The sequence below is a fragment of the Tachyglossus aculeatus genome, chromosome 1, assembly GCF_015852505.1.
Source record: "Tachyglossus aculeatus isolate mTacAcu1 chromosome 1, mTacAcu1.pri, whole genome shotgun sequence".
Classification (NCBI taxonomy): domain Eukaryota; kingdom Metazoa; phylum Chordata; class Mammalia; order Monotremata; family Tachyglossidae; genus Tachyglossus; species Tachyglossus aculeatus.
In genome coordinates, this window is record NC_052066.1 from 82,988,513 (window position 1) to 83,015,054 (window position 26,542).

At 44.6% G+C, this 26,542-nt stretch overlaps 1 protein-coding gene across 1 annotated transcript; it reads left to right on the forward strand.

The window, feature by feature from the left end:
• Positions 1-13,636: 13,636 nt before the first annotated feature.
• Positions 13,637-17,823, forward strand: LOC119933047 (transcription cofactor HES-6-like). The gene is made up of 4 exons (XM_038752268.1): positions 13,637-13,752; positions 14,856-14,951; positions 15,083-15,161; positions 17,399-17,823. Exons 1-4 carry the CDS (start codon positions 13,690-13,692, stop codon positions 17,821-17,823), a joined length of 663 nt encoding a protein of 220 aa, XP_038608196.1. The 5' UTR covers positions 13,637-13,689.
• Positions 17,824-26,542: the final 8,719 nt, after the last annotated feature.

Consider the following 26,542-nt stretch of genomic DNA (forward strand, 5'->3'; position numbering starts at 1 on the left):
GCTTGTAAACTCCAACCTTGTGTTATTTTCTTGTCTGTCTCCCCCTTCTAGACTGTGAGCCCATTGTTGGGTGGGGACCGTCTCTGTATGTTGCTGATTTGTACTTCCCAAGCGCTTATCACTGTGCTGTGCACACAGTAAGCTCTCAATAAATACGACTGACTGAATGAATGAATGAACCTTACAACATATCTTACCCTGTCCTCTAGACTGCAAGCCTGTTGTGGGCATGGAATGTATCTACCAACTCTGTTATATTGTACTATCTCAAGCACTTAATACAGTGCTGTGCACACAGTAAGTGTCCAATAAATATAATTGATTTCCCATCAATTGCCCATGAACTCTAGTAGTTGCCCATAAAACAGAAATCCTTACCAGAGGCTTTAAAGCGCTTGATCACCTTGCCCCCTCCTACTTGACCTCCCTGATTTCCTACTACTATTCATTCATTCAATCAATCATATTTATGAGTGTTTACTGTGTGCGAAGCACTGTACTAAGTGCTTGGGAGAGTACAACAACAAACAAACACATTTCCTGCCCACAACCACAACGATCTTACAATCTAGACGGGGTGGGGTATGTGGGGGGGATAAAGAGGGAGACAGACATCAATATAAATAAATAAATTACAGATATGTACAAAAGTGCTGTGGGGCTGAGAAGGGGGAAAATAAAGGGAGAAAGTCAGGGTGATGCAGGAGGAAGTGGGAGAAGAAGAAATGGGGGGCTTAGTCAGGGAAGGCCTCCTGGAGGAGATGTGCTTTCAATAAGGCTTTGAAGAGGGGGGGAGTAATTGTTTGTCAGATTTGAGGAGGGAGTGCACTGCAGGCCAGAGGTAGGATGAGCGCTAGAGGTTGGCAGTGAGATAGACGAGATCGAGGCACAGTGAGAAATACTCAGCCTACACACTTTGATCCAACTCACTGTACCTCAGTCTTGTCTGTCTCACTGCTGACCTCTTGCCCACATCCTGACCCTGGCCTGGAATGCCCTCCCTCTTCATGTCTAACAGATGATCACTCTCTCCACCTTCAACAGTGCTTGGCACATAGTAAGCGCTTGACAAATATCATCATTATTATTCAAAGCCTTATTACAAGCACATCTACTCCAAGAGGATTTCCCCAACTAAGCTCTCATTTCCTCTTCTCCCACTCCCTTCTGCATCTTCCTCACACTTGGATTTACACTGTTATTCACCCCTCCCTCAGCCCCACAGTATTCATTCAATCATATTTATTGAGTGCTTACTGTGTACAGAGCAGTGTACTAAGCGCTTGAGAAGTACATACTGCCAACATATAGAGACAGTTCCTATCCAACAACGGGCTTACAGTCTAGAAGGATTCATAGTACTCATGTACATAGCTGTAATTTATTTATTTTCATTAATGTCTGTGTTCCCTTCTAGACTGTAAGCTCCTTGTGGGCAGGGAAAGTGTCTACCAACTCTGTTGTATTCTCGCAAGGGCTTTGACAGTGCTCTGCAAACAAAACCATAAAAAGCAGTATGTAAATATAACTGACTGATCGATCGATTGCACACAGTAGGTGCTCAGTCAATAAGGCTGACTGATGAATGATTGAAAGCTGGGTGCTTTTTCTGACTCTACTGAGACACTCTCAGTCCTCACAATCCTGTCTTGAATGAGGCCTTGGGAAACAAGATTGCCTTTACGGAAGTTACCTTGTAGTTAATATCCTAGGAAACTATTGTTATTTTTACTTGAAAACCCAAATTCACACACACACACACACACACACACACAAAGGAAAAAAACCTCACAACCCTTTGTATTACCAACTACGACTATATCTACCTACGCACGATCCTTTCTATAAGCAAAAAAAAAAAAAAAAAAAAAAAAAAAAAAAAGAAAAGATATACCAGCTGGAAGATGCCTTGAGAAGGTAGGAGAGAGTAGAGTGTCTGGACAGAGAAATGAAAGCTGTCCTGGTTTCCCTAACTGCAGGAAGACCTCTTCCATTTACTCTTCTGATTTCTGGTACCTTAATGAGTTTTAACCATTAGGGCAAAGTGAGGCATCTATCTCAAGCATCCCAAGCTGTTCGAATGCTTAGGAGAATATTGTTATATCCAGTCAATTGATGACCTCTTCTGAAGGGCAGTCACACAAGTTCAAAAGGCTCCTTGGTTTGGTGCATGGGGGTGTGAGGGGCTATATCTGTACTCTATTTTGTACAATTGGAGATATTGATTTGCACAGCTAAAACATTTCAAAAATTCACATTAGCCTTATCTCCCTCCTCCTGACTTAGACTGAGAGCCCCTAATGAGACAGGGACTTGCCTGACCTGATTATCTTGCATCTCTGCCAGCGTTTAGTACAGTTCTTGGCACACAGTGAGCCCTTAACAAATGCCACTATTATCATTATTATTATTACCATAATTGCTGATGGCTGGAAGTAGCTGCCCTTAGTAGCTTTACTTAGTAGCTGTTTGGAGTATTAGTTTCCAAGGGAGCAGTAGAAACTGATGGGATACATCAGGGATAAACAGGGTTACACCAGGGATACACCAGGTATACATAGGGATACAGCAGGGATACAGCAGGGCAGCAGCATGGAGAACAAGGATGAGTCTCCTTAAGCAGACTGGACCAGCCTGAGTGGGTTTGGGAACAGGGTGTAGAGTTGGGTGCAGAGCTATTGTTATTATTATTATTACCTTGATTGCTTTAGAGTCCAATTAGTTACTTGACAGATTGTGTTCAGATTGTGTTCCTCTGTACCACTCAGCAGGGAGAGTGGGCTCTGGTAAAGGCAGAGAAGCAGTATGGCCTAGTGGAAAGAGCACAGGCCCGGGAGTCAGAGGACCTAGGTTCTAATCCCAGATCTACTTGCGTGGCCTTGAGCAAGTGACTTAATTTCTTTGTGCTTTGTTACTTCATCTGCAAAATTGGGATTAAGACTGTGAACCCCATGTGGAATATGAACTGTGTCCAAACTACTGTTTCCTTAATGGCATTTATTAAGTGCTTACTATGTACCTAACACTATACTAGGTGCTGGAATAGAACCAAACTAATCAGATTGGACACAGTCCCACAGTCTTAATCCCCATTTTACAGATGAGGTAACTAATCCTGGCTCTTCCACTTGTCTGCAGTGTGGCCTTAGGCATGTCACTTCACTTCTATGTAGCTCAGTTAGATCATCTATAATTGGGGATTGAGACTGTGAGCCTCATGTGGGACAGGAACCGTGTCCAACCTGATTTAGAGAAGCAGAGTGGCTCAAGTGGAAAGAGCACGGGCTTTGGAGTCAGAGGTCATGGGTTCAAATCCCAGCTCCAGCAATTGTCAGCTGTGTGACTTTGGGCAAGTCACTTAACTTCTCTGTGCCTCAGTTACCTCATCTGTAAAGTGAGGATGAAGACTGTGAGCCCCTCGTGGGACAACCTGATCACCTTGTAACCTCCCCAGCACTTAGAACAGTGCTTTGTATATAGTAAGCGCTTAATAAATGCCATTAAAAAATGGTAGGAGGGAGATGGGGCAGTAACTGGAGGGAGCCATGGGGGTCAAGGGAGGGTTTTTTTTTAAGATAGGGGAGACATGGAAATGCTTGAAAGCAGTGGGGAAGAAGCCATTGGAGAGTGAACTGTTGAACATGACTGTCAGGGAGGAAAGAAGGACCAGGGAGAGTGTTTTGATACGTTGCAAAGGAATGGGGTTGGATGTGCAGGTGGAGGGGGTGGCTTTTGAGATGAAGCAGGAGATCTCCTCTAAAGATACTGTTGGGAAGGATGGAAGAGTTGAAGATGGGGCCAGAAGAGGGAGGGACGGGGTGATTTTAGGGAGCTCACACCAGGGTATCATTCATTCAATCGTATTTACTGAGCACTTACTGTGTGCAGATCACTGTACTAAGCGCTTGGAAAGTACAATTCAGCAGTAGAGACAATCCCTGCCCATACCGGGTTCACAGTCAATTTTTTAAAATAAAGTAGGTGGCCAGGTCACTGGGGTAAGGGCTGGGGGAGGCGGTACAGTACTGTGCACCCAGTAAACGCTCAAAAAATACCAATGACTGATTGATTTCCCCTAAATAGTCTGAAAATGATAGTACTTACAGGTCAACGGAGATCATCCCTTCTGAGGTATGCTTGGGCTAAACAAGCAACGTGATTTAGTAACAGTCACTAACCCCTTCAGCTGGCAGGCTTCCCATAATACTACTATTCTATTCCTTAAGTGATATGGAGCTTTTATCTTTCCAACCCTTGCGGCCATTAGTTACCTCTCCTCGGGGGAGGGCTAAAATAGAATCAGTGGGTTCCCAAAGCACCCATTCCATTTGGTTGCAGGCAGATAACATCCGGCCCGCAGGGATCCTTTTACATTCCCTCCCTTCCCGTCATTTAGCATTTCCCTCGGGAGAGCCACTCAAAAGAAACCTGATACCCAACACAAAGTCTCCAGGGCTCAGGGAAGCAACTATATTTAGCAAAATGCACAAGCCTTTCGAGTTTGCTGACATTTTGTGAGGTCAGACAACTGACTTTGGGGGGCTGATGGAGAAGAGACTTTACGACCGTTCAGAGGAAATTCCATCTCTTGATTACAAATTTGGCTGAAAGGTACTGAAAGGTAGCAGAATATTTTCCATTTGATTCTGCTTGAAAATATTTACCCTTCACTCTGTGTTTGGAGCAAGCAAGTTTGCTAGGGAAGGGGGTTTTCAGTTTTGCCTAAGTCCTCATTTTCACTACTCCCTTCCCTCCTACGTTGCCCTTGGAATCGCACCCTTAATCACCCCACCTTCAGTCCCGTATCCCTTATGTACTCTAGACTGTAAGCTCATTCATTCATTCATTCATTCATTCATTCATTCATTCATTCATTCATTCGTATTTATTGAGGGCTTACTTGTGCAAAGAACTAAACTAAGTGCTTGGGAGAGTACAATATAACAAACAGACACATTCCCTGCCCAAACGAGCTCCCAGTCTGGGGGGGGGGGAGGGAGGGGAGAGACATTAATATACATAAATAAATAAATGCATTACAGATATAATCATTCATTTATTCAATCGTATTTATCGAGCGCTTACTGTGTGCAGAGCACTGTACTAAGCGCTTGGGAAGTACAAGTTGGCAACATATAGAGACAGTCCCTACACAACAACGGGCTCACAGTCTAGAAAGGGGAGACAGACAACAAAACAAAACATGTGGACAGGTGTCAAGTCATCAGAATAAATGCTAGATGTACATCATTAACAAAATAAATAGAATAGTAAATATGTACAAGTAAAATAGAGTAATAAATCTGTATAAACATATACAGGTGCTGTGGGGAGGGGAAGGAGGTTGGGGAGGGGAAGGAGGTAGGGCAGGGGGGATGGGGAGGAGGAGAGGAAAAAGGGGGCTAAGTCTGGGAAGGCCTCCTGGAGGAGGTGAACTCTCAGTAGGGCTTTGAAGGGAGGAAGAGAGCTAGCTTGGTGGATGTGCGGAGAAAAGGCATTCCAGGCCAGGGGGAGGATGTGGGCTGGGGGTTGATGGTGGGACAGGTGAGAATGAGGTACAGTGAGGAGGTTAGCAGCAGAAGAGAGGAGGGTGCAGGCTGGGCTGTAGGAGACAAAGGAGGTGAGGTTGGAGGGGGCGAGGTGATGGACAGCCTTGAAGCCGAGAGTGAGGAGTTTTTGCTTGATGCATAGGTTGACTGGTAGCTACTGGAGATTTTTGAGGAGGGGAGTAACATGCTCAGAGCGTTTCTGCACAAAGATGATCGAGGCAGTAGCATGAAGTATAGACTGAAGTGGGGCAAGACAGGAGGATGGGAGATCAGAGAGGAGGCTGATGCAGTAATCCAGTCGGGATAGTATGAGAGATTGAACCAGCACGGTAGCAGTTTGGATGGACAGAAACGGGTGGATCTTGGCAATGTTGTGGAGGTGAGACTGGCAGGTTTTGGTGACGGATTGGATGTGAGGGGTGAACGAGAGAGTGGAGTCGAGGATGACACCAACGTTGTGGGCTTGTGAGACGGGAAGGATGGTATTGCCATCTACAGTGACGGGAAAGCCAGGGAGAGGACAGGGTTTGGGAGGGAAGATAAGGAGTTCAGTCTTGGACATATTGAGTTTTAGATGGCGGGCAGACATCCAGATGGAGTTGTCCTGAAGGCAGGAGGAAACCCGAGCCTGAAGAAAGGCAGAGAGAGCAGGGGCAGAGATGTAGATTTAGGTGTCATCAGCGTAGAGATGATAGTTGATGATAGTTGAAGCCGTGGGAGTGAATGAGTTCACCAAGGGAGTGAGTGTAGGTAGAGAACAGAAGGGGACCAAGAACTGACCCTTGAGGAACCCCTACAGTAAGGGGATGGGAGGGGGAGGAGGAGCTCACAAAGGAGAGTGAGAATTAATGGCCAGAGAGATAAGAGGAGAACCAGGAGCAGACAGAGTCTATGAAGCCAAGGTTAGATAGCATGTTGAGGAGAAAGCGGTGGTCCACAGTGTCAAAGGCAGCTGAGAGGTGGAGGAGGATTAGGATAGAGTAGGAACTGTTGGATTTGGCAAGAAGGAGGTCATTGGTGACCTTTGAGATCATATGTGCTGTGGGGATGGGAGGGAGAATGAATGAAGTGAGCAAGTCAGGGCGACATAGAAGGGAGTGGGAGAAGAGGAGAAGAAGGCTTAGTCAGGGAAGACTTCTTGGAGGAGATGTGCCTTCAATAAGGCTTTGAAGTGAGGGAGAGCAATTTTCTTTCTGATATGAGGAGAGAAGGCTTTCCAGGCCAGAGGTAGGATGTGGGTGAGAGGCCAGCAGTGAGATGGATAAGAGACTGAGATACAGTGAGAAGGTTAGCATTAGAGGAATGAACTGTGCCAGCTGGGTTGTGATAGGAGAGTAGCGAGGTGAGGTAGGAGGGAGCAAGGTGATCGAGTGCTTTAAAGTCATTGGTGAGGTGTTTTTGTGTGATGTGGGGTAGTTGGGCAACCACTGGAGTTTCTTGAGGAGTGGGGAGAAATGGTCTGAATGTTTTTGAAGGAAAATGATCTTGGCAGCAGAATGGAGTGTGGACTGGAGTGGGGAGAGACAGGAGGCAGGGAGATCAGCAAGGAAGCCAAAACAATAATCAAGGCAGGATAGGACATGTGCTTGCATTAATGTGGTAACAGTTTGTACAGAGAGGAAGGCTTAGATTTTGGCGATGTTGTGAAAGTAGAACTGACAGGATTTAATGATGGCTTGAATATGTGGGTTGAACGAGTGAGAGGAGTCAAGGATAATGCCAAGATTATGGGCTTGTGAGACAGGAAGCATGGTGGTGCTGTCAACGGAGATCAGAAAGTAAGCTGGAGGACAGGGTTTGAGTGGGAAGATAAGAAGTTCAGTGTTAACCATATTAAGTTTGAGGTGACGGGACGACAGCCAAATAGAGATGTCTTGAAGGCAGGAGGAAATGTGAGACTGCAGAGAGGGAGAGAGATCAGGGCTGGAGATGTAGATTTGGATGTCATCAGCATAGAGGTGATAGTTGAAGCCTTGTGAGCAAATGAGTTTTACAAGTAAGTGGGTGTAGATAGAGCTGTAGTTGTATATGTAGATGTTATGATGTCTGCTAATTTTGTTGTATTGTATTCTCCCAAGCACTTAGTACAGTTCTCTGCACATAGGAAGAGTTCAATAAATATCATTGATTAATTGACTGATTATTGTACATATCCATACGCTCCAGGCCATAAACTCCTTGTGGGTAGGGACTATGTCTACCAACTCTGTTATACTGCACTCTCCCAAGAACTTAGAACAGTGCTCTGCACACAGTAAATGCCCAGTGAATACCATTGATTGATTGATTGACTCTTCCTCAGGTGGATCTCTCCCAACAAATTTCATTCATTCATTCATTCATTCATTCATTCATTCGTAGTCATTGAGCGATTACGGTGTGCAGAGAACTGTGCTAAGTGCTTGGGAGAGTACAATATAACAATAAATTTGAATTGCTAAGAAGCCTTTGAGACTTGCTCTATGTCCAGGCCTACAGTGACCAAAATTAGTTATCGGTGAAATGTCCTCCTGTCTATCTGAGTCTGATCTTGCTGCTTAGAAGTGTTTTCTAAACCTTCTAAACAATATTAAGGAGAAAGTGTTACTAAGGAAAGTCCTCTCCCTCAATCCCTATCTTCAGTTCATCCCCCACCCCCTTCCTGACTCTGGTTTTGACGCTTTCTTCCCTCCACTCCCTGCTCTCCACACTTTCATTCAATTGTTTTTATTGAGTGCTTACTGTGTGCAGAGCACCGTACTAAGTGCTTGGGAAGTACAAGTTGGCAACATATAGAGACAGTCCCTACCCAACAGTGGGCTCACAGTCTAGAAGGGGGAGACAGAGAACAAAACAAAACATATCAACAGAATAAAATAAATAGAATAAATGTGTTCAAATAAAATAAAGAGTAATAAATACGTACAAACATATATACATATATACAGGTGCTGTGGGGAAGGGAAGGCGGTAAGGCAGCGGGGATGGAGGGGCGGAGGAGGGGAGAGGAAGGAGGGGGCTCAGTCTGGGAAGGCCTCCTGGAGGAGGTGAGCTCTCAGTAGGGCCTTGAAGGGAGGAAGAGAGCTAGCTTGGCGGATGTGGGGAGGGAGGGCATTCCAGGCCAGGGGGATGACGTGGGCCGGGGGTCGACGGCAGAACAGGCGAGAATGAGGTACGGTGAGGAGATTAGCGGCAGAGGAACGGAGGGTGCGGGCTGGGCTGGAGAAGGAGAGGAGGGAGGTGAGGTAGGAGGGAGCGAGGTGATGGACAGCCTTGAAACTGAGGGTGAGGAGTTTCTGCCTTCAATCTTTTGATTGAAGTTTCTGTTCTTCAATCCCTGCCTCTCAGAGTATCCTGTAACAGAAGCACCACAACCTAATGGGAAAAGCCTGGTCTGGGAGTCAGAGGACCTTGGGTTTTCATCCCAGCTCCACCACTTCCCTAGTGTATGACCTTGGGAAAGTCACTTAACGTCTCTGGGCCATAGTTTACTCAACTGTAAAATAGGGATTCAATACCTGTTGTCCCTCTCCTCTAGACTGCGAGCCCGCTTGGATCATTAACCTGTATTTTTCCCGGTGATTCCCCTCTCAGGGTCCCACCTGAAAAGTTTCCAGTACTCTACCAGTCCTGACTTCGGGAGGGAGAGTCAAGCAGAGGTATATCCATTCCATTCTTAGCTTGGGCAGTGACTAGTGAGTGGAAGGCAATCTGCTACAAGTCAAAATTCACCCATGATGGGCAGCAGCAGCATGGGAGAGAGTTGAGGGCGGAGACTCCAGTTTACTGTGTGGAGGGTGGCAATGGTAAACCACTTCCATATTTTTACCAAGAAAACTCTGTGGATACACTACCAGAACAATTGCAGATGGAGAGCGGGTCATTCTGGGAGAGATGTGACTGTGGTGACCCTATCGGTCGGAAACCACTGGATGGTATAAGACAAGAATCCCGGTGATTAGTAGAGTTGTTGGCACATCTTAAGCGCTTAACAAATACCATAATTATTATTAGTAGCATCCTGGGCAATGAGTGATTAGGAAGAGGAGCTTTCTTTCCCACTGCTGGTGATGAATCTTTAGATCTATTTGTTTCTGTTTTATTCCTGTTCCGCCTCTGCAGAATTAAGGAACCAAGACTGAATGTGTTGAAAGCAGTGAAGGATTGTAGCTAATTATAAAATGCATCCTAGTTCAATGTATTCATATTATGTGATTGCTTGAACATCTGATTTGCATTCAGAGCATTTAATCCCCAAAGCTCAACGAATTTATGATTCTGTTAACCACATAACTTTTCTTGCATTAGACAACCATCTCATACAGTAAAGAAGTTGCCTCTGCTACTTATCTTCACATTAACCCTCGTACACAACACATACTCATGATCTCTGCACTCTTCACCTGCTCTGCAACTGTCCCTTTCTGTCCCCTTTAAAGCCCCTGTGAAGGGGAAAGGACTAACTCTCTCCCTCTGAGCGCTATATCATTATCCTGCATTGCCCCGAATGAAATTACCTTTTCATTAGGGAAGCAGCATGGCTCAGTGGAAAGAGCCCGGGCTTGGGAGTCAGAGGTCCTGGGTTCTAATCCTGCCTCCACCACTTGTCAGCTGTGTGACTTTGGGCAAGTCACTTCACTTCTCTGGGCCTCTGATACCTCATCTGTAAAATGGGGATTAAGACTGTGAGCCCCATGTGGGACAACCTGATCACCTTGTACCCTCCCCAGCACTTAGAACAGTGCTTTGCAAATAGTAAGCGCTTAACAAATTCATTCATTCATTCAATCATATTTATTGAGCGCTTGCTGTGTGCAGAGCACTGTACTAAGTAAGCACTTGGGAAGTACAAGTCAGCAACATTTAGAGACGGTCCCCACCCAACAACAGGCTCACAGTCTGGAGGGGGGGGACAGACAACAAAACAAAACATGTAGACAGGTGTCAAAATTGTCAGAAGAAATAGAATTAACAAATGCTATTATTATTATTATTATTATTATTGAGAAATAGCCTTCCCAGCCTTGGCTCCATGTTTTTATTTGTTGCACTACAAGACATCCCAGCTTCTTGCAGATTGCATTATACAAACATGCAAGCACTGAAATACATATAACATTTTCCAAAATTCAAGTGCCCAAATAAACATGATGAGTGTTTCCTATAGATAAGGAATATGCGTTGGGGAAGGAAGAGTGAGCCCCCTTTTTCTCTCCTCCTCTCCATCCCCCCCCACCCTACCTCCTTCCCCACCCCACAGAACTTGTATATATTTGTACAGATTTGTAACTCTATTTTACTTGTACATATTTACTATTCTATTTTGTTAATGATGCACATATAGCTTTAATTCTATTTGTTTTGACTATTTTGACACCTGTCTACATGTTTTGTTTTACTGTCTGTCTCCCCCTTCTAGACTGTGAGCCCGTTGTTGGGTAGGGACCGTTTCTATATGTTGCTGACTTATGCTTCCCAAGCGTTTAGTACAGTGCTCTGCACATAGTAAGCACTCAATAAATATGATTGAATGAATGAAGGGAGTGCTAACCCAATGATCTGTGAGAATCAGACTCTGAGAGAAAGCAGGGAACACTCAAAGTTACTTTTACACTCAGTTCCAAACCCTGCCTCCTCCTGCCTGTGGAGATCCAGTGATGAATTTGGCACTTGCCTAAAAGATGACATTTGCTTGGTTCCACAGGGCAATGTCAAATCCTGCTCATTAGCAAAACAGCAGGTAAAAGGGGGATGGGAGAAAGTGGGGAACACAGTGATGTGAAACCTAACAAAACTTCTGATTACAACCTGATTTCACATGCTTAAAGAGGACAGAATGCCCATTCACCAAAACCATCTATAGGATATCTTCACTTATCTCTGACTCAAAAGTATGAGGCAGAAGACTCACCAAATAAAATAATTCATATGCACTAATGAAAACTGACTTTTCCTCAGGGATCTTGGCTTAGTGGAAGGAGCACGGGTTTGAGAATCAGAGGACATTGGTTCTAATCCCGACTCTGCCACTTGTCTGCTGGGTGAGCTTGGGCAAGCCACTTCACTTCTCTGTGCCTGGGACAACCTGATTACCCTGTATCTAACCCAGGGTTTAGAACCCGACACATAGTAAGCGCTTAACAAATACCATTATCCAGCGCTTAGAACAGTGCTTGGCACATAGTAAGCGCTTAACAAATACTACTATTATTATTATTATTATTATTATTATTATTATTATTATTATTATGTTGTGACATTCCCTCTAACATTTTAAGAAGGATTGAGTCCCACCATGAATGAAATAGAAGTTATCTCCCAGAAACATTCTCACTTGCAGCATGGTCGAGTGGAAAGAACGTGGGACTGAGAGTCAGGAGAACTGGGTTCTAATCCTAGTTCTGATGTTTGCCTGCTGAGTGACCATGGGCAAATCAAATAACTTCTCTAAACCTCAGTTTCCTAATCTGTAAAATGATGATTAAATATTTGTTCTCCCACCCACCTAGACTGTGAGCTCCATGTGGGACAGGGATTTTGCCTTATCTGATTGAAGTGTAGCTTCCACAGTGCTTGGCACATAATAAGTCCTTAACAAATACCTCAAATATTAAACTAAATAAGTCATCCATCAATCAAAAAATTATTCATATTTATTGAGTGCTTACTTACTGTGTACTTACTGTGTATCAGTCCTGGAGATCCCTTCTTCTTTACCTCTGCACACACAAAAGACTCTCCTCCTGCTGGTAAAAATCACAGGATAGTTTTGTCCTTAAGTTTTCTACTTAGTAGAAGTAGCATGGCCTTGTGGAAAGAGCATACACAGGCCTGGCAGTCAGAAGACCTGAGTTCTAATTCTGCTTCTGTCTCTTGTTTGTTATGTGATCTTGGGCAAGTTACTTAACATCTCTGTGCATCAGTTTCCTAGACTGTGAGCCTGTTGTTGGGTAGGGACCGTCTCTATATGTTGCCGATTTGTACTTCCCAAGCGCTTAGTACAGTGCTCTGCACACAGTAAGCGCTCAATAAATACAATTGAATGAATGAATGAAAATGACATGTTCTCCCTACTGCTTAGACTGTAAGTCCCATGTGTTACAGAGATTGTGTTCGGCCTGATTAAATTGTATCTCCCCTAGCGCTTGGTAAAGTATTTGACTTAACAAATCCCACAAGTATTATTATTATTATTATTATATTAGACCTATCCTTCAGGCTGCTGCCCTGACATACTCCTTGATTTCAGCAAGGGGATGAATTTTAGGTGAGAGAGAGGGGTAAAAATTCTACCTGCTTGTAGCATGTTTGATCAGTCGTATTCATTGAATGCTTACTGTGTGCAGAGCACCCTACTAAATGCTTGGGAGAGTACAATATAACAGAGTTTGTAGGCACATCACTTATTGAGCACTTACTGTGTGCAGAGCACTGTACTAAGCGCTTGGAAGAATACAACAGTAAACAGATACAGTCCCTGTCCACAACTTGCTTACAGTCTAGAGGATGAGCTTACTGCCCACAAAGGTTCCCATTCCTCCATGCAGATGGCAAGGGATAGTGAAGATTTGGGGGGAGACTGGGGATGGTATTTTTCTGGTCCAAGGCAGTACCAGCCCAGCGAGGAATCCTAACCATCACACAAGACACCCAGGTTTCCAAGGCAGAAGGGAAAATGTCCCAGGTGTAAACTGAAAGATTCCTGGTTTATTGTTTTTCCCTGGGAAGTGGGGCAAATTGAGAAGGGACCTGGGCAACCAGGCTCTAAGGAGCCCCCTCTCCTTTTGTGTGTTTGCCTCTTCACAAAAGAATCAGGCAAAGCCCAGCTTTGTAGGCTGGACATCTGCCGCTATCTGGAGGGTGGTGTGTGTTGGAGGGGGGTGTGGGGAAGATGGGGGAAGGGTGTCAGGAGGCCTTTGAAAAGAAGCAGTGACCTGTCAGCCTTGATTGATGTCCGCAAGCCTCTGGGCCCGACCCCTCCGTGTGGGAAAAGTAGTGCAACTGAGGAATGCCCTCATTCACATGCTAATTCCAAGCTATAAATATAAGCGGAGTGTTGGGGGTAGGGGGGGAAGAGTCAAGAGAAGCAAAGAGCTCACTGCGAAAGGAAGAAGCCCCTGAAAAAAGTGGTTTCTTCTGCCACTTCTGCACTGCGTGGATTATGACTGCTACAGCCATGGCTAGCAGTGTGCACAAACTCCCCAGCACCAAGGAGGAAAGAAAGGTAGGCCTTTTCTCGTTGCCCAAGAATCTCAATAATATCAACAGGGTCTGGAAGAGTATATAGGGAACAGGGGCTCTTTTTGCAGATTGACACTCTTTCTCCAGGAACCTCCTAGGATTCATGAACATTTGGGCACATCGTGGGACAAACTGTAGAAGCAGGCCCTCTGCAGAGAGGAAGTTTACTTTAATGGTAGCGGAAACTCAGCCTGCAAATTCACTTGTCTCCAATGCCTGCCTCCATCTATGGGAGAATCTATCGTACACTCAGGAAAGTTTTCATCATTTGAACCAGGTACCTCGAGAAAGTTTAGAAGTTTGCTGAAATCAAAGAGATATGAAATTGAAGATAGTCTGCAGAGAAAGTTTCAGTGTATTATTCAATCTGTTGATATGTATGCAGTTTGGTACAGCCTGTGTACATGCAAACAGGACTTTCGTGTTTATAGGCATGTAATTACGTTCCCTTATGTCAAATCCCCAAAGAAAATATTACACAGTAATAGACATGAATTAGAACAGGAAAAGTTGCTTAAGTTCTAGAAAGAAAAATGATCCAGGCATGTAAGTACAAGTGGGGAATGCCATAAATGGATTTTACAATGTTCCTTCCTCAAGAGAATAATCAGACTTTTTCAGATGCCCTATGCCCAATATTTTCCTCTTGCCCTGCTGTGTTTGCAGGTAGTTAGATCTATGCCTTGCCATACACAGATCCACAAAATATATGATGGATCTAATGGTGATCAAATGATTGCTCAATCAGTTGGTCATATTTATTGAGCACTTACTATTTGCAGAGCACTGTACTAAGCACTTGGAGGAGTACAATACGTCAAAGTTGGTAGACATGTTCCCTGCCCACAATGAACTTACAGTTTAGAGGGGGAGACAGACATCAATATAGATAAATAAATTACAGACATGTACACAAGTGCTGTGGGCTGAAGGAGGAGTGAATAAAGGGTGAAAATTCAAGTGCAAGGATGACGCAGAAGGGAGTGGGAGAAGAGGAAATGAGGTTTTAGTTGAGGAAGGCCTCTTGATAAGAATAAATATAAAAACAAGTATAGTTAATTCCTTACTCTGATTTTTTACTTTCAGTTAAGGAAGCCTCTGATTGAGAGGAAAAGGAGGGAAAGGATTAACAACTGTTTGGACCAACTGAAGGAAGCAGTTGTTGGTGCCTTTCATCTGGATGTAAGTGCAGATCAGAGCCCCTTTTTTTTCCTCCTCTCCCTTTAAAATAAATTGCTTGTGAACGCAGGCCAAGTCACCCTAAATGAGAACCCTCGCCCCTTCTTCCCTCTCTCCCCTTCTCTGAAATGCAGCAATCAAAGCTTGAAAAAGCAGATATCCTTGAAATGACGGTGAAGCATCTCCAGAATATTCAAAACAACAAGATAATGGGTGAGTTCTTCATTATCAACATTCTGCAAATATTTATTATGACATTGCACAGGGTGGAGATGTCTGAAGGCCTACTAGATGATGGGGTATGCATGAACCAAGGAGTCAGAGGACCTGGGTTCTAATCCTGCCTCCATCACTTACCTGCTCTATGGCCTTGGGAAAGTCACTCAATTTAGAGAAGCAGAGTGGTGTAGTGGATCAAGAATGGGTGTGCGAGTCAGAAAGTCATGGGTTCTTATCCCGGCTCTGCCACTTGTCTGCTGTGTGATCTTGGGCAAGTCACTTCACTTCTTTGGGCCTCAATTACCTCATCTGTAAAATGGGGATTAAGGTTGTGATCCTCAAGTGGAGCAGGGACTGTGTCCACCCTGATTACCTTGTATCTACCCCAGCACGTAGAAAGGTGCTTGGCATGTAATTACATTCCCTTATGTCAAATCCCCAATCCCATTATTATTATTATTCTCTGTGCCTCAGTTTCCACAACTGCAAAATGGGGATTCAATTCCTGTTCTCCCTCCTATTGTGAGCTAGTCCTCTAGACTGTGAGCTCGTTGTGGTCAGGGAATGTGTCCGATGTTACATTGCACTCTCCCAAGCACTTAGTATAGTGCATTGCACACAGTAAGCACTCAATAAATGTGATTAACAATACTAATACTTAGACTGTGACCCCCATGGGGGACAGGGACTGTGTTCAGCCTGATTAACTTGTAGCTAACCCAGAGCTTAGAATGATGCTTGACACGTAGTAAGCGCTCAACAAGTACCATAAAAAATATAAGCTGACCTGTCAAGGTCATTTCCAATTTGCTCTGAAGTCCTTTCCGAAAATCTTATCTGTACCAGTAGATGGGACTAGAGAACCAGTTCTTTCAGAAAACGAAGTTTGCTTTTTTCTCAGCAATTCTAGACTTACCCCCAAACCATATTTTTTAACGGTATTTGTTAATAATAATAATAATGATGATGGCATTTATTAAGCACTTACTATGTGCAAAGCACTGTTCTAAGCGCAGGATAATAATGGCATTTATTAAGCACTTACTATGTGCAAAGCACTGTTCTAAGCACTGGGGAGGTTACAAGGTGAGCACTTACCACGTGCCAGGAACTGTACAAAGCACTAGGATCAATACAATCCTATCAGATTAGACACAGTCCATGTCCCACATGGGGCTTACCGTCTTAATGCCCCTTATGCAGATGAAGAAACTGAGGTCCAGAGAAGTGAAGTGACTTGCCCAAAGTCCACAGCAGACAAGTGGCAGAGCCGGGATTAGAACCCAGATCCTTATGACTCCCAGCCCCATGCTCTAGGCCGCAACTTCTCCTATATTTGATATGAGAATGATTTTCATTTTAACCTACTATTTAAAAATCCAAATCATCATCATCATCATCAATTGTATTTATTGAGCGCTTACTATGTGCAGAGCACTGTACTAAGCGCTTGGGAAGTACAAATTGGCAACACATAGAGACAGTCCCTACCCAACAGTGGGCTCACAGTCTAAAAGGGGGAGACAGAGAACAAAACCAAACATACCAACAAAATAAAATAAATAGGATAGATATGTACAAGCAAAATAAATAAATAAATAAATAGAGTAATAAATATGTACAACCATATATACATACATACAGGTGCTGTGGGGAAGGGAAGGAGGTAAGATGGGGAGATGGAGAGGGGGACGAGGGGGAGAGGAAGGAAGGGGCTCAGTCTGGGAAGGCCTCCTGGAGGAGGTGAGCTCTCAGCAGGGCCTTGAAGGGAGGAAGAGAGCTAGCTTGGCGGAGGGGCAGAGGGAGGGCATTCCAGGCCCGGGGGATGACGTGGGCCGGGGGTCGATGGCGGGACAGGCGAGAACGAGGTACGGTGAGGAGATTAGCGGCGGAGGAGCGGAGGGTGCGGGCTGGGCAGTAGAAGGAGAGAAGGGAGGTGAGGTAGGAGGGGGCGAGGTGATGGAGAGCCTTGAAGCCCAGGGTGAGGAGTTTAAAGGCCAAATTAAAGGCCTTCAAATTAAAGGCCAATGTCACGTCAGTTGTTCCATTCTCCCTCTGAGGCAAACTCTCATCATCATCATCATCAATCGTATTTATTGAGTGCTTACTGTGTGCAAAGCACTGTACTAAGCGCTTGGGAAGTACAAGTTGGCAACATAATCAAAACTCTCCTAGGCCTTCCAGCAACCAGGTTGGGCTAGCCCCCCTCTAAAGCCCGCTCTCTCATGCAGAGGAGTCCACGACGGGCCTGGAAGCTCAGCAGAGATTCAGCACCGGCTACATTCAGTGCATGCATGAAGTTCACAACCTCCTGCTCACCTGCGAGTGGACGGACAGGACGCTGGGGCCTCGTCTACTCAGTCACCTTCTCAAGTCGTTACCCGGATCCAGTGAAGAAACCTGTAAAACCTCCAGGAAGTCTTCCACCTCAACTCTCCCCGCTCCCGAAGCTGGGAAAAATCCCGTCTCCAGAAAGGGAAACGCTCCCGACCCTGGGTCGTCTCGGGACCAGTCCTCCCTCAAGGAGGACAAGTCCCCTGAGAAGAATCCATCTCAGTCATCTCTTCCTCCTCGGCTCCCGATCTTGCAACCTCATCTCTCACATAATCACCAGCGAAGCGGGCTGGGGGCACTAGATATGTGGAGACCGTGGTAAAACTGTTAGAACCTTCCCTCTAATCTGAGGCGGTTCTATATATATCTTATAGATATGTTTCTTTAAAACACTTTTCGGAACAGGACTGTTCTAGTGGGTGTCCTAAAGACCAGGGTACTTCCAGCAGAAGTAAACCTCTGTGTAGCCTGCATTGTAGAAGGCGGATGTTTATTGTGTATTTATTTAATGCAACTAAATTATTGTAATCAAAATCTTTTCCTACTCTTTAGGGCCTATCAGTTGTAACTTTTCTCCCCATCCCCAAGGCTATTAAAAGAATTAACATCCTACTAATAAAAACAGATGCTTGAGGTGTTTCTCAGTGTGGCATGTTACTCCCAAATCTCTCCCTATCCTTGTCCTCAATGTTACATGCATCATTTCAAGAAATCTGGATTTCACTCCCACGGATGCAGCACCGGCCTGGGAGTCAGAAGTCATGAGTTCTAATTCCGGCTCCACCACTTGTTTTCTGTGTGACCTTGGGCTAGTCACGTCACTTCTCTGCACCTCGGTTCCCTCATCTGTAAAATGGGGATTAAGACTGTGAGCCCTATGTGGGACAGGGACCGTATCCAACCCAGTTATCTTTTATCTATCCCAGGGTTTAGAACAGTGCCTGGCACATAGTAAGCACTTACCAAATACTATTATTACTATTATTATTGTCATTATAAATTGACAAAGGTCTTTTCTCAAATGTCTGCCCAAACTAGAGCTTTGACTATTTACTTGGCCTGAGTAGGAGAGGAACGGAGGAATTGTATTATTTTCATTTATGTTGTTTTCTTATTTCTGGTGAGAATGAGGGAGGAGGAGGGTGTAGAGGGATGCAACTTTTGTGCTTTAGTAAGGCACTTTTGGAAAGCAATTTATGACTGCTCATATCAGTCGTATTTCTTGAGCGCTTCTGTGTGCAGAATACTGTACTAAGCACTTGGGAGTGCACAATACAACAATAGAACAGACACATTCCCTGCCCACAATGAGTTTACCATTCTTCCCTCAACTGATATGTACTGGAAAATTAAGACCAAAACCTGTTTCCTAGTCAAAATGTATGATTTGTTGCCAAGCACAATGTTTCATCCACTAAGGTCACTCAAGTTGATTTTTACAAATTGGGTTGCATACCTAACTGCTTAAGGACATGATGCCTGTATTTTATTATCATTAGGCTCTTTAGGAGGAATGGTTTATTTAGTCTCTCTCCATCATTCAATAATTCAGTTTTCCATGCATTACAGTACCTTCCTGGCCAGAGACTCAGTTTAATTGTGCTTCTAACTGAGTAGTAGGACCAGGCTTATCACTGCCATTATCATGATGCCAAAATGTATTGCCACTATCATTAATAATGGAAGAGGTGGTGGGAGCAATGGTTAAAGAGTTAATTCACTTCTAAAATGTGTGTAGCTCATTCCTTTCTTATCCTCAAGGTCAGTCAGCCCACTGCATTTTGTTATCTTCAAATAACACTGCCTGTATTTGTGCTCTGGAAAAGAAAGCAAATACTGTTATAATTACATCAACCATTGGATGAACTAAAATGAAGAAATTTAGGAAAAGTGAAATATCATTCCTTCTGATCCCACCACTCTCTAAGTTTGGATCTGAAAGAATTCCAGGAGTAAGATAACCGGAAGGTAAAGACACCCTCTTAAAGCTTTTCCTAAACTCTTGTTTATGAGATCAGTGCTAAAACACATAGACAACATTTGGTCCCTGTTTCCAAGTCAAAGGCCCTGAAAAAAGTTCCTTTCAGTTGAGAGAAAAAGGGGCCTTCTTAAAACAAACACTCTGCATACTAATTAATGACCCCCCTCGAAAAGGGGGCTTAATTATGCAGGCTGGTTTGTTTGATGATGTGCTGAAAGTGTGAAAGCCAACACCTTGTGTTTAACATCTCTCCCCCGGTCTCTTTCCTTCTCTCCCTCTCTCTCTCTCTCTCTCTCTCTGAAACTTGCTCCTTTTATCCAGCAACCTTGAAAAGGCCATTATAGTGGGTCACACAGGGATAGTAGGAGGGAGCATCAGCTGATTTACATGAAAATAAGAAGTCAGGCAGAATGCGGGCGGGGCACAAACTTTAAAGTACCGAGGCATGTGCAACAACTCCTTTGCAATACAGAATCAGAGAACTGCTACCACAGATTGCCTCTCTGTTGCTCTATCACTTCTCACTAGTCTGTCGAGAGCTGAAGCTTTCAGGTTCCCCTCCTTTCATATTTGGTAAGAGGATAGCCCTTCTTCATAATCAAGTGTGCTTTTCTAAATGCACCCTTTGGGTATACATCCTTTTAGGTGTACAGAAGGCACAGGAAAAATGGTCTTTTGTCCACACTTCCAAACCTCAGCTGCCACAGTGTCAACTGAGACAATATCAGGGTTTGGCTATTTCAGGGAAGTTTTGTAAAATGCTGAATTGGTGGGACTACCCGGACATCGTGGAAATTAGGTCACATTTCCTCCAAGAGGCCTTTCTGATTAAGGCCTCTTTTCCCCCGTTCCCTTTCCATTCCATGTCTTCTATGCACTTGGATCTGTGACCTGTGGGAATTTGATATTCGACCCACCTTCAACCCCTCAGCATGGAGGTACCTATCTACAAATTATATATTATAAATTATTTATTTATATTAAAGTCTGCTTTCTCCTCTAGACAGTAAGATCTTTTTTTGTGATATTTGTTAAGCACTTACTATGTGTCAAACACTTTTCTGGGAGCTGGTGTAGATAGAAATGAATTGGGTTGGACACAGTCCCTGCCCTATATGAGGCTCACAGTCCAAATAGGAGGGACAACTGGAGAACTGAGGCACAGAGAAGTGAAGTACCTTGCCCAAGTCACGCAGCAAGGCTTTGGCAGAGCTGGGATTAGAACCCAAGTCCTTTGACTTCCAGACCTGTAATCTTTCCACTAAGCCATGCTGTTTCTCACTGTGGGCAGGGAACATGTCTACCAACTCTGCTGTATTATACTCTCCCAAGCCCTTAGTACAATGTTCTGCACACAGTAAGTGCTCAATAAATACCATAAATAATTAGGAAAATAATCCTTTCAGATCATCATTTTGATTTGGTGTTTGTCTTCTAACAATTAAATCTATAAAGAGAGGACTCCAGTTCATTTGATCTTTGAACGTTTCAAATGTATTTCAAGTTTTTCATGGAAGTTGACAAAAAGTAAATGGGTCAAACTCTTCCAGCTATTGCTTTTTCCATTAAAATCTCTTAAATTTCAGGACAATTCAATTTATATTCTCTGGGTCACCATTTCACTTGCTGCTCCATTCCTCTCTATTGAAACCTAAACCTGGAAGCTCAAACAAGAGCTGAAAGAAGGGGTGGCTTACATCATTGTCCACCCTGACAATATACTTAGCAAACTTCCTTGCCCCTCAATGTCATCTGTAAGGGTTCCTCCCCGCCTCCCCTTCCACAGTGCCTCTCTCCCCTTGGATGCCCAAGTCCCTGACAGGAAAGTCCTCATTTCCCTTCTGGAGTCCCAGAGCCACTCACCAGTCACTCAGAGGGGCCTAGAGGAAAGACCACAGAACTGAGAGTCAGGAGGCCTGGGATCCAACCTCAGCTCTGTCACTTGCTTGCTGTTTGACCTTGAGCAAGTCACCCAACTTCCCTGGGCCCCATCATGGCTCAGTGGAAAGAGCCCGGGCTTTGGAGTCAGAGATCATGGGTTCAAATCCCGGCTCCGCCAATTGCCAGCTGTGTGACTTTGGGCAAGTCACTTAACTTCTTTGGGCCTCAGTTCCCTCATCTGTAAAATGGGGATTAAGACTGTGAACCCCCCGTGGGACAACCTGATCACCTTGTAACCTCCCCAGCGCTTAGAACAGTGCTTTGCACATAGTAAGCGTTTAATAAATGTTACCGTTATTATTATCTCTGAAATATGGATTCAGTAGCTGTTCTCCCTCCCCTTTAGAGTGTGAGCCCTGGTGGGAACAAGGACTAGATGTTTGGGCTTAACTTCTCTGTGCCTCAGTTACCTCATCTCTAAAATGGGGATTAAGATTGTGAGTCCCATGTGGAACAGGGACTGTGTCCAACCTGATTAACTTGTATCTACTCCAGCGCTTAGGACAGTGCCTGGCACACAGTAAGTGCTTAACAAACACCACAGTGTATATATATATATACATCCTCTCCATCCAAACCGCTACCCTGCTCATTCAAGCTCTCATCCTATCCTGTCTGGACTACTGCACCAGCCTTCTCTCTGATCTCCCATCCTCGTGTCTCTCTCCACTTCAATCCATACTTCATGCTGCTGCCCGGATTATCTTTGTCCAGAAACGTGCTGGGCATATTACTCCCCTCCTCAAAAATCTCCAGTGGCTACCAATCAATCTGCGCATCAGGCAGAAACTCCTCACCCTGGGCTTCAAGGCTGTCCATCCCCTCGCCCCCTCCTACCTCACCTCCCTTCTCTCCTTCTACTGCCCAGCCCGCACCCTCCACTCCTCCACCACTAATCTCCTCACTGTACCTCGCTCTCGCCTGTCCCGCCGTCGACCCCCGGCCCACGTCATCCCCCGGGCCTGGAATGCCCTCCCTCTGCCCCTCCGCCAAGCTAGCTCTCTTCCTCCCTTCAAGGCCCTGCTGAGAGCTCACCTCCTCCAGGAGGCCTTCCCAGACTGAGCCCCTTCCTTCCTCTCCCCCTCGTCCCCCTCTCCATCCCCCCATCTTACCTCCTTCCCTTCCCCACAGCACCTGTATATATGTATATATGGTTGTACATATTTATTACTCTATTTATTTATTTATTTTACTTGTACATTTCTATCCTATCTATTTTATTTTGTTGGTATGTTTGGTTCTGTTCTCTGTCTCCCCCTTTTAGACTGTGAGCCCGCTGTTGGGTAGGGACTGTCTCTATGTGTTGCCAATTTGTACTTCCCAAGCTCTTAGTACAGTGCTCTGCACATAGTAAGCGCTCAATAAATACGATTGATTGATTGATTGATATTCCTTGAAAAATATAAATAAATGTGATTGTGGTACCAATCCAGCCTACAATCCTCCCAGAATCCACTAGGGGGCGCTCGTCCGTATCCCAGGAGCACCATATTCCAAATCCCGAAATTCTCTGGCCTCTGTTGATTTTATTGCTTCTCTGCTTATTTGGGGATTTGTAAGGACAGCCGAGAGGATGGGTAAGTGACTTAAAACACTGAAAATCCTTCAGGACCATCAATAGCCTTCTCTCCCCACTTTAACATCTTGCACACTATTTCTTAGTTGCTTTTTTTTTTTTACTTAGGAATTTAAATGAAATAGTATGCAACCTGGCCAGGTTTTAGCTCAAATTTGGGGGTTTCCCCAGTGAATCTAAAAACATGGAAGCCCTAGGAAGACCATGCTAAAGGGGAGGGTGAGGTCTTACCCTAGGGCCCTCTGCAGAGTGTGAGTGGCACTGTGCGACAGAACGTGCCTCACAAATCTGCTGTATGGTACTCTGCACACAGTAAGCCCTCAATCATTCATTCATTCAATCGTATTCATTGAGCGCTTACTGTGTGCAGAGCACTGTACTAAGCACTTGGGGAGTACAAGTCAGCATCACAGTCTAGAAGGGGGATTGACTGATGGCTGGATTGATAGCACTCTATTATTATTAATGATAATAACGGTATTTGTTAAGCGTTTACTATGTGCCAAGCACTTCCTATGCTCAGGTTCTAGGTCCTGGAGACTTAGGATGATCTAACAGTCCAGCCCTTTAATGGTCTGATAATAATATCTGTTAAGTGCTTACTATGTGTCAGGCACTGTACTAAGTGCTGGGGTAGAAAGAAGATAATCAGGCTGGACACAGTCTCTGTCCCAAAGTGGGCTCCCATTCTCAACCCCCAGTTTACAGATGAGGTAACCGAGGCACAGAGAAGTGAAGTGATTTGCCCAAGGTCAAACAGCAGGCAAGTGGCAGAGCCAGGATTAGAACCCAGGTCCCTTTGACTCCCAGGGCTATACTCTATCCTCTAGGCCATACTGCTTCTAGAACCAACCTAACTCTAGACTCTACCTCTTGGGAGCATGGATTCTCACAAGTGAAATGTCCTAAAGCGAAGCACAGAGGCAGCCAAACAAATCCAAAATAGTCCAACCTGGTAGTCTGGAAGTCAGGTGGCAGCAAGGGACACCCTGACACTTTTTTTGCCTATGTAGATCACATTCTCCTTCTGGAGGGGATCTCCCATAAAGTTAGACAAGGCAAGACTCCTACATGGGTTTTCCCTGTGAAAACAACAGACAAACACAGATCTGAAAGACAATGGTGCTTCATAAAGCTGCAATTCCTGTTTCTCCAGCAGTATTTCCATTAGCTCAAGAAATTTTGAGCTTAGGTTGGTGCTGCAATCACTATATTCATCACAGGAGACCAGGTTCCATCAGTAACTTACCAAACTGAATATGTAGAAGTCACAGAAATATGTGATCTTGCCTCAGGTTAGACAAAGAAACAGACAATGATGTCTCATTCTGTCTCCCATGCTTGAGCCTTATTTTTGACTCATCTCTCTCATTCAACCCACATATTCAATCTAACACTAAATCCTGCCCTTTCAACCTTCGCAACATCTCTAAAATCTGCCATTTCCTCTCCATTCAAACTACCATGTTAATCCAAGCTCCTTATCCAACCCGCCTTGATTACTGTATCAGCCTCCTTGCTGACCTTCCTGCTTCCTGTCTCTCCCTGCTGCAGTCCGTACTTCACTCTGCTGCCTGGATCATTTTTCTACAAAAACATTCAGTCCGTGTTTTCCCACTCCTCAAAGCCAGTGGTTTGCCCATTCACCTTCTTATCAAACAATAACTCACCATTGGCTTTAAAGCACTCCATTACCTTGCCCCCTCCCACCTCACCTCGCTTCTCTTCTTCTACAACCCAACCCACCCACTTTGCTCCTCTAGTGCCAACCCTCTCACTGTACCATGATCTAGTCTATCTTGCCACTGACCTCTCGCCCACGTCCTGCCCCTGGCCTGGAACATCCTCCCTCTTCATATCCAACAGACAATTACTCTCCTCATCTTCAAAGCCTTATTGAAGGCACATCTCCTCCAAGAGGCCTTCCCAAACTAAACTCTCATTTCCTCTTTTCTCACTCTCTTTTGCTTTACCCTGATTTGTTCCCTTTATTCACCCTTCCCTCAGCTGCCTAGCACTTATGCATATATCTGTAATTTATTCATTATTATTATTAATAGTAATAATAATAATTCTGGTATTTGTTAAGCACTTATTATGTACCAGGTGCTGTTTTAAGTGCTGCGGTGGATACGAGCAAATCGGGTTGGACACAGTCCCTGTCCCACATGGGGCTCACAGTCTTCATAGAGAAGCAGCATGGCTCAGTGGAAAGAGCATGGGCTTTGGAGTCAGAGGTCATGGGTTCAAATCCCGGCTCCACCAATTGGCAGCTGTGTGACTTTGGGCAAGTCACTTAACTTCTCTGGGCCTCAGTTACCTCATCTGTAAAAGGGGATTAAGATTGTGAGCCCCACATGGGCCAACCTGATAGCCTTGTATCCCCCCAGAGCTTAGAACAGTGCTTTGCACATAGTAAGTGCTTAACAAATACCATTATTATTATTATTATTATTAATCCTCATTTTACAGATGAGGGAACTGAGGTCTAGAGAAATGAAATACGACTGAATGAATGAATGAATGAAGTGACCGATGAGAGTAACAGCAACACAAAGACAGAGACACAGAGGGGGTAAGTAATTTGCCTGAGATCACACAGCAGACCCGTGGTACAGCTGAGACTGGAGCATGGAGGTCCTGACTCCCAGAGCTGTGCTAATATTAATAATAATTGTGGTATTTGTTCAGCACTTACTATGTGCCAGGCACTGTTCTAAGCGTGGAGGTTGATATGAGACAATTGGGTTGGACACAATCCCTGTCCCTCATGGGGCTCACAGTTTCAATCCCCATTTTACAGAAGAGGTAACTGAGACCCAGAGAAGCAAAATGACTTGCCCAAGGTCACACAGCAGACACCTAGACAAGCCAGGATTAGAAACCAGTTCCTTCTGATTCCCAGGCCTGTGCTCTACCCACTAGGCACACTGCTTCTCTTCCCAAGCGCTTAGTACAGTGCTCTGCACACAGTAAGCTCTCAGTAAATATGATTGATTGATTAATTGATTTATATTAATGACTGTCTCCCCATCTAGACTCTGAGCTCACTGTGGGCAGGGAACCTGTCTGTCAACTCTGTTGCATTGCACCCTCCAAAGTGCTTAGTAATAATAACGATAGCATTTATTAAGCACTTACTAGGTACAAAGCACTGTTCTAAGCGCTGGTACAGGGCTCTGCGCACAGTAAACCCTCAAGAAATACAATTGATTGATTGATTGATTGATTCTGCCACACTCCTCCGCATGCCTTTCTGTGTAGTGGGGATTTGTGCCCCAGTGAGGATGTGCCAACTTGGAGTTCTATTTCAGTGTAATTTCTTTGCTCAATGTAAGCATATTTCTGAAGGTCCCTGTTTGTGTGTGAATCTTTGTATATATGTAGGCCTTTTGGATTCTTGTTGATCCAGGTGTCTTTATTCATTCATCCATTCAATCGTATTTATTGAGCACTTACTGTGTGCAGAGCACTGTACTAAGCGCTTGGGAAGTACAAGTTGGCAACATATAGAGACGGTCCCTACCCAGCAGCGAGTTCACA

Excerpts from the sequence above, each read along its gene's own strand:
- LOC119933047 (XM_038752268.1), top strand. The coding sequence starts at position 13,690 with ATGACTGCTACAGCCATGGCTAGCAGTGTGCACAAACTCCCCAGCACC. Across the intron at positions 13,753-14,855 it reads GCACCAAGGAGGAAAGAAAG|TTAAGGAAGCCTCTGATTGA; the intron begins GTAGGCCTTTTC and ends TTTTACTTTCAG. Across the intron at positions 14,952-15,082 it reads TTGGTGCCTTTCATCTGGAT|CAATCAAAGCTTGAAAAAGC; the intron begins GTAAGTGCAGAT and ends TCTGAAATGCAG.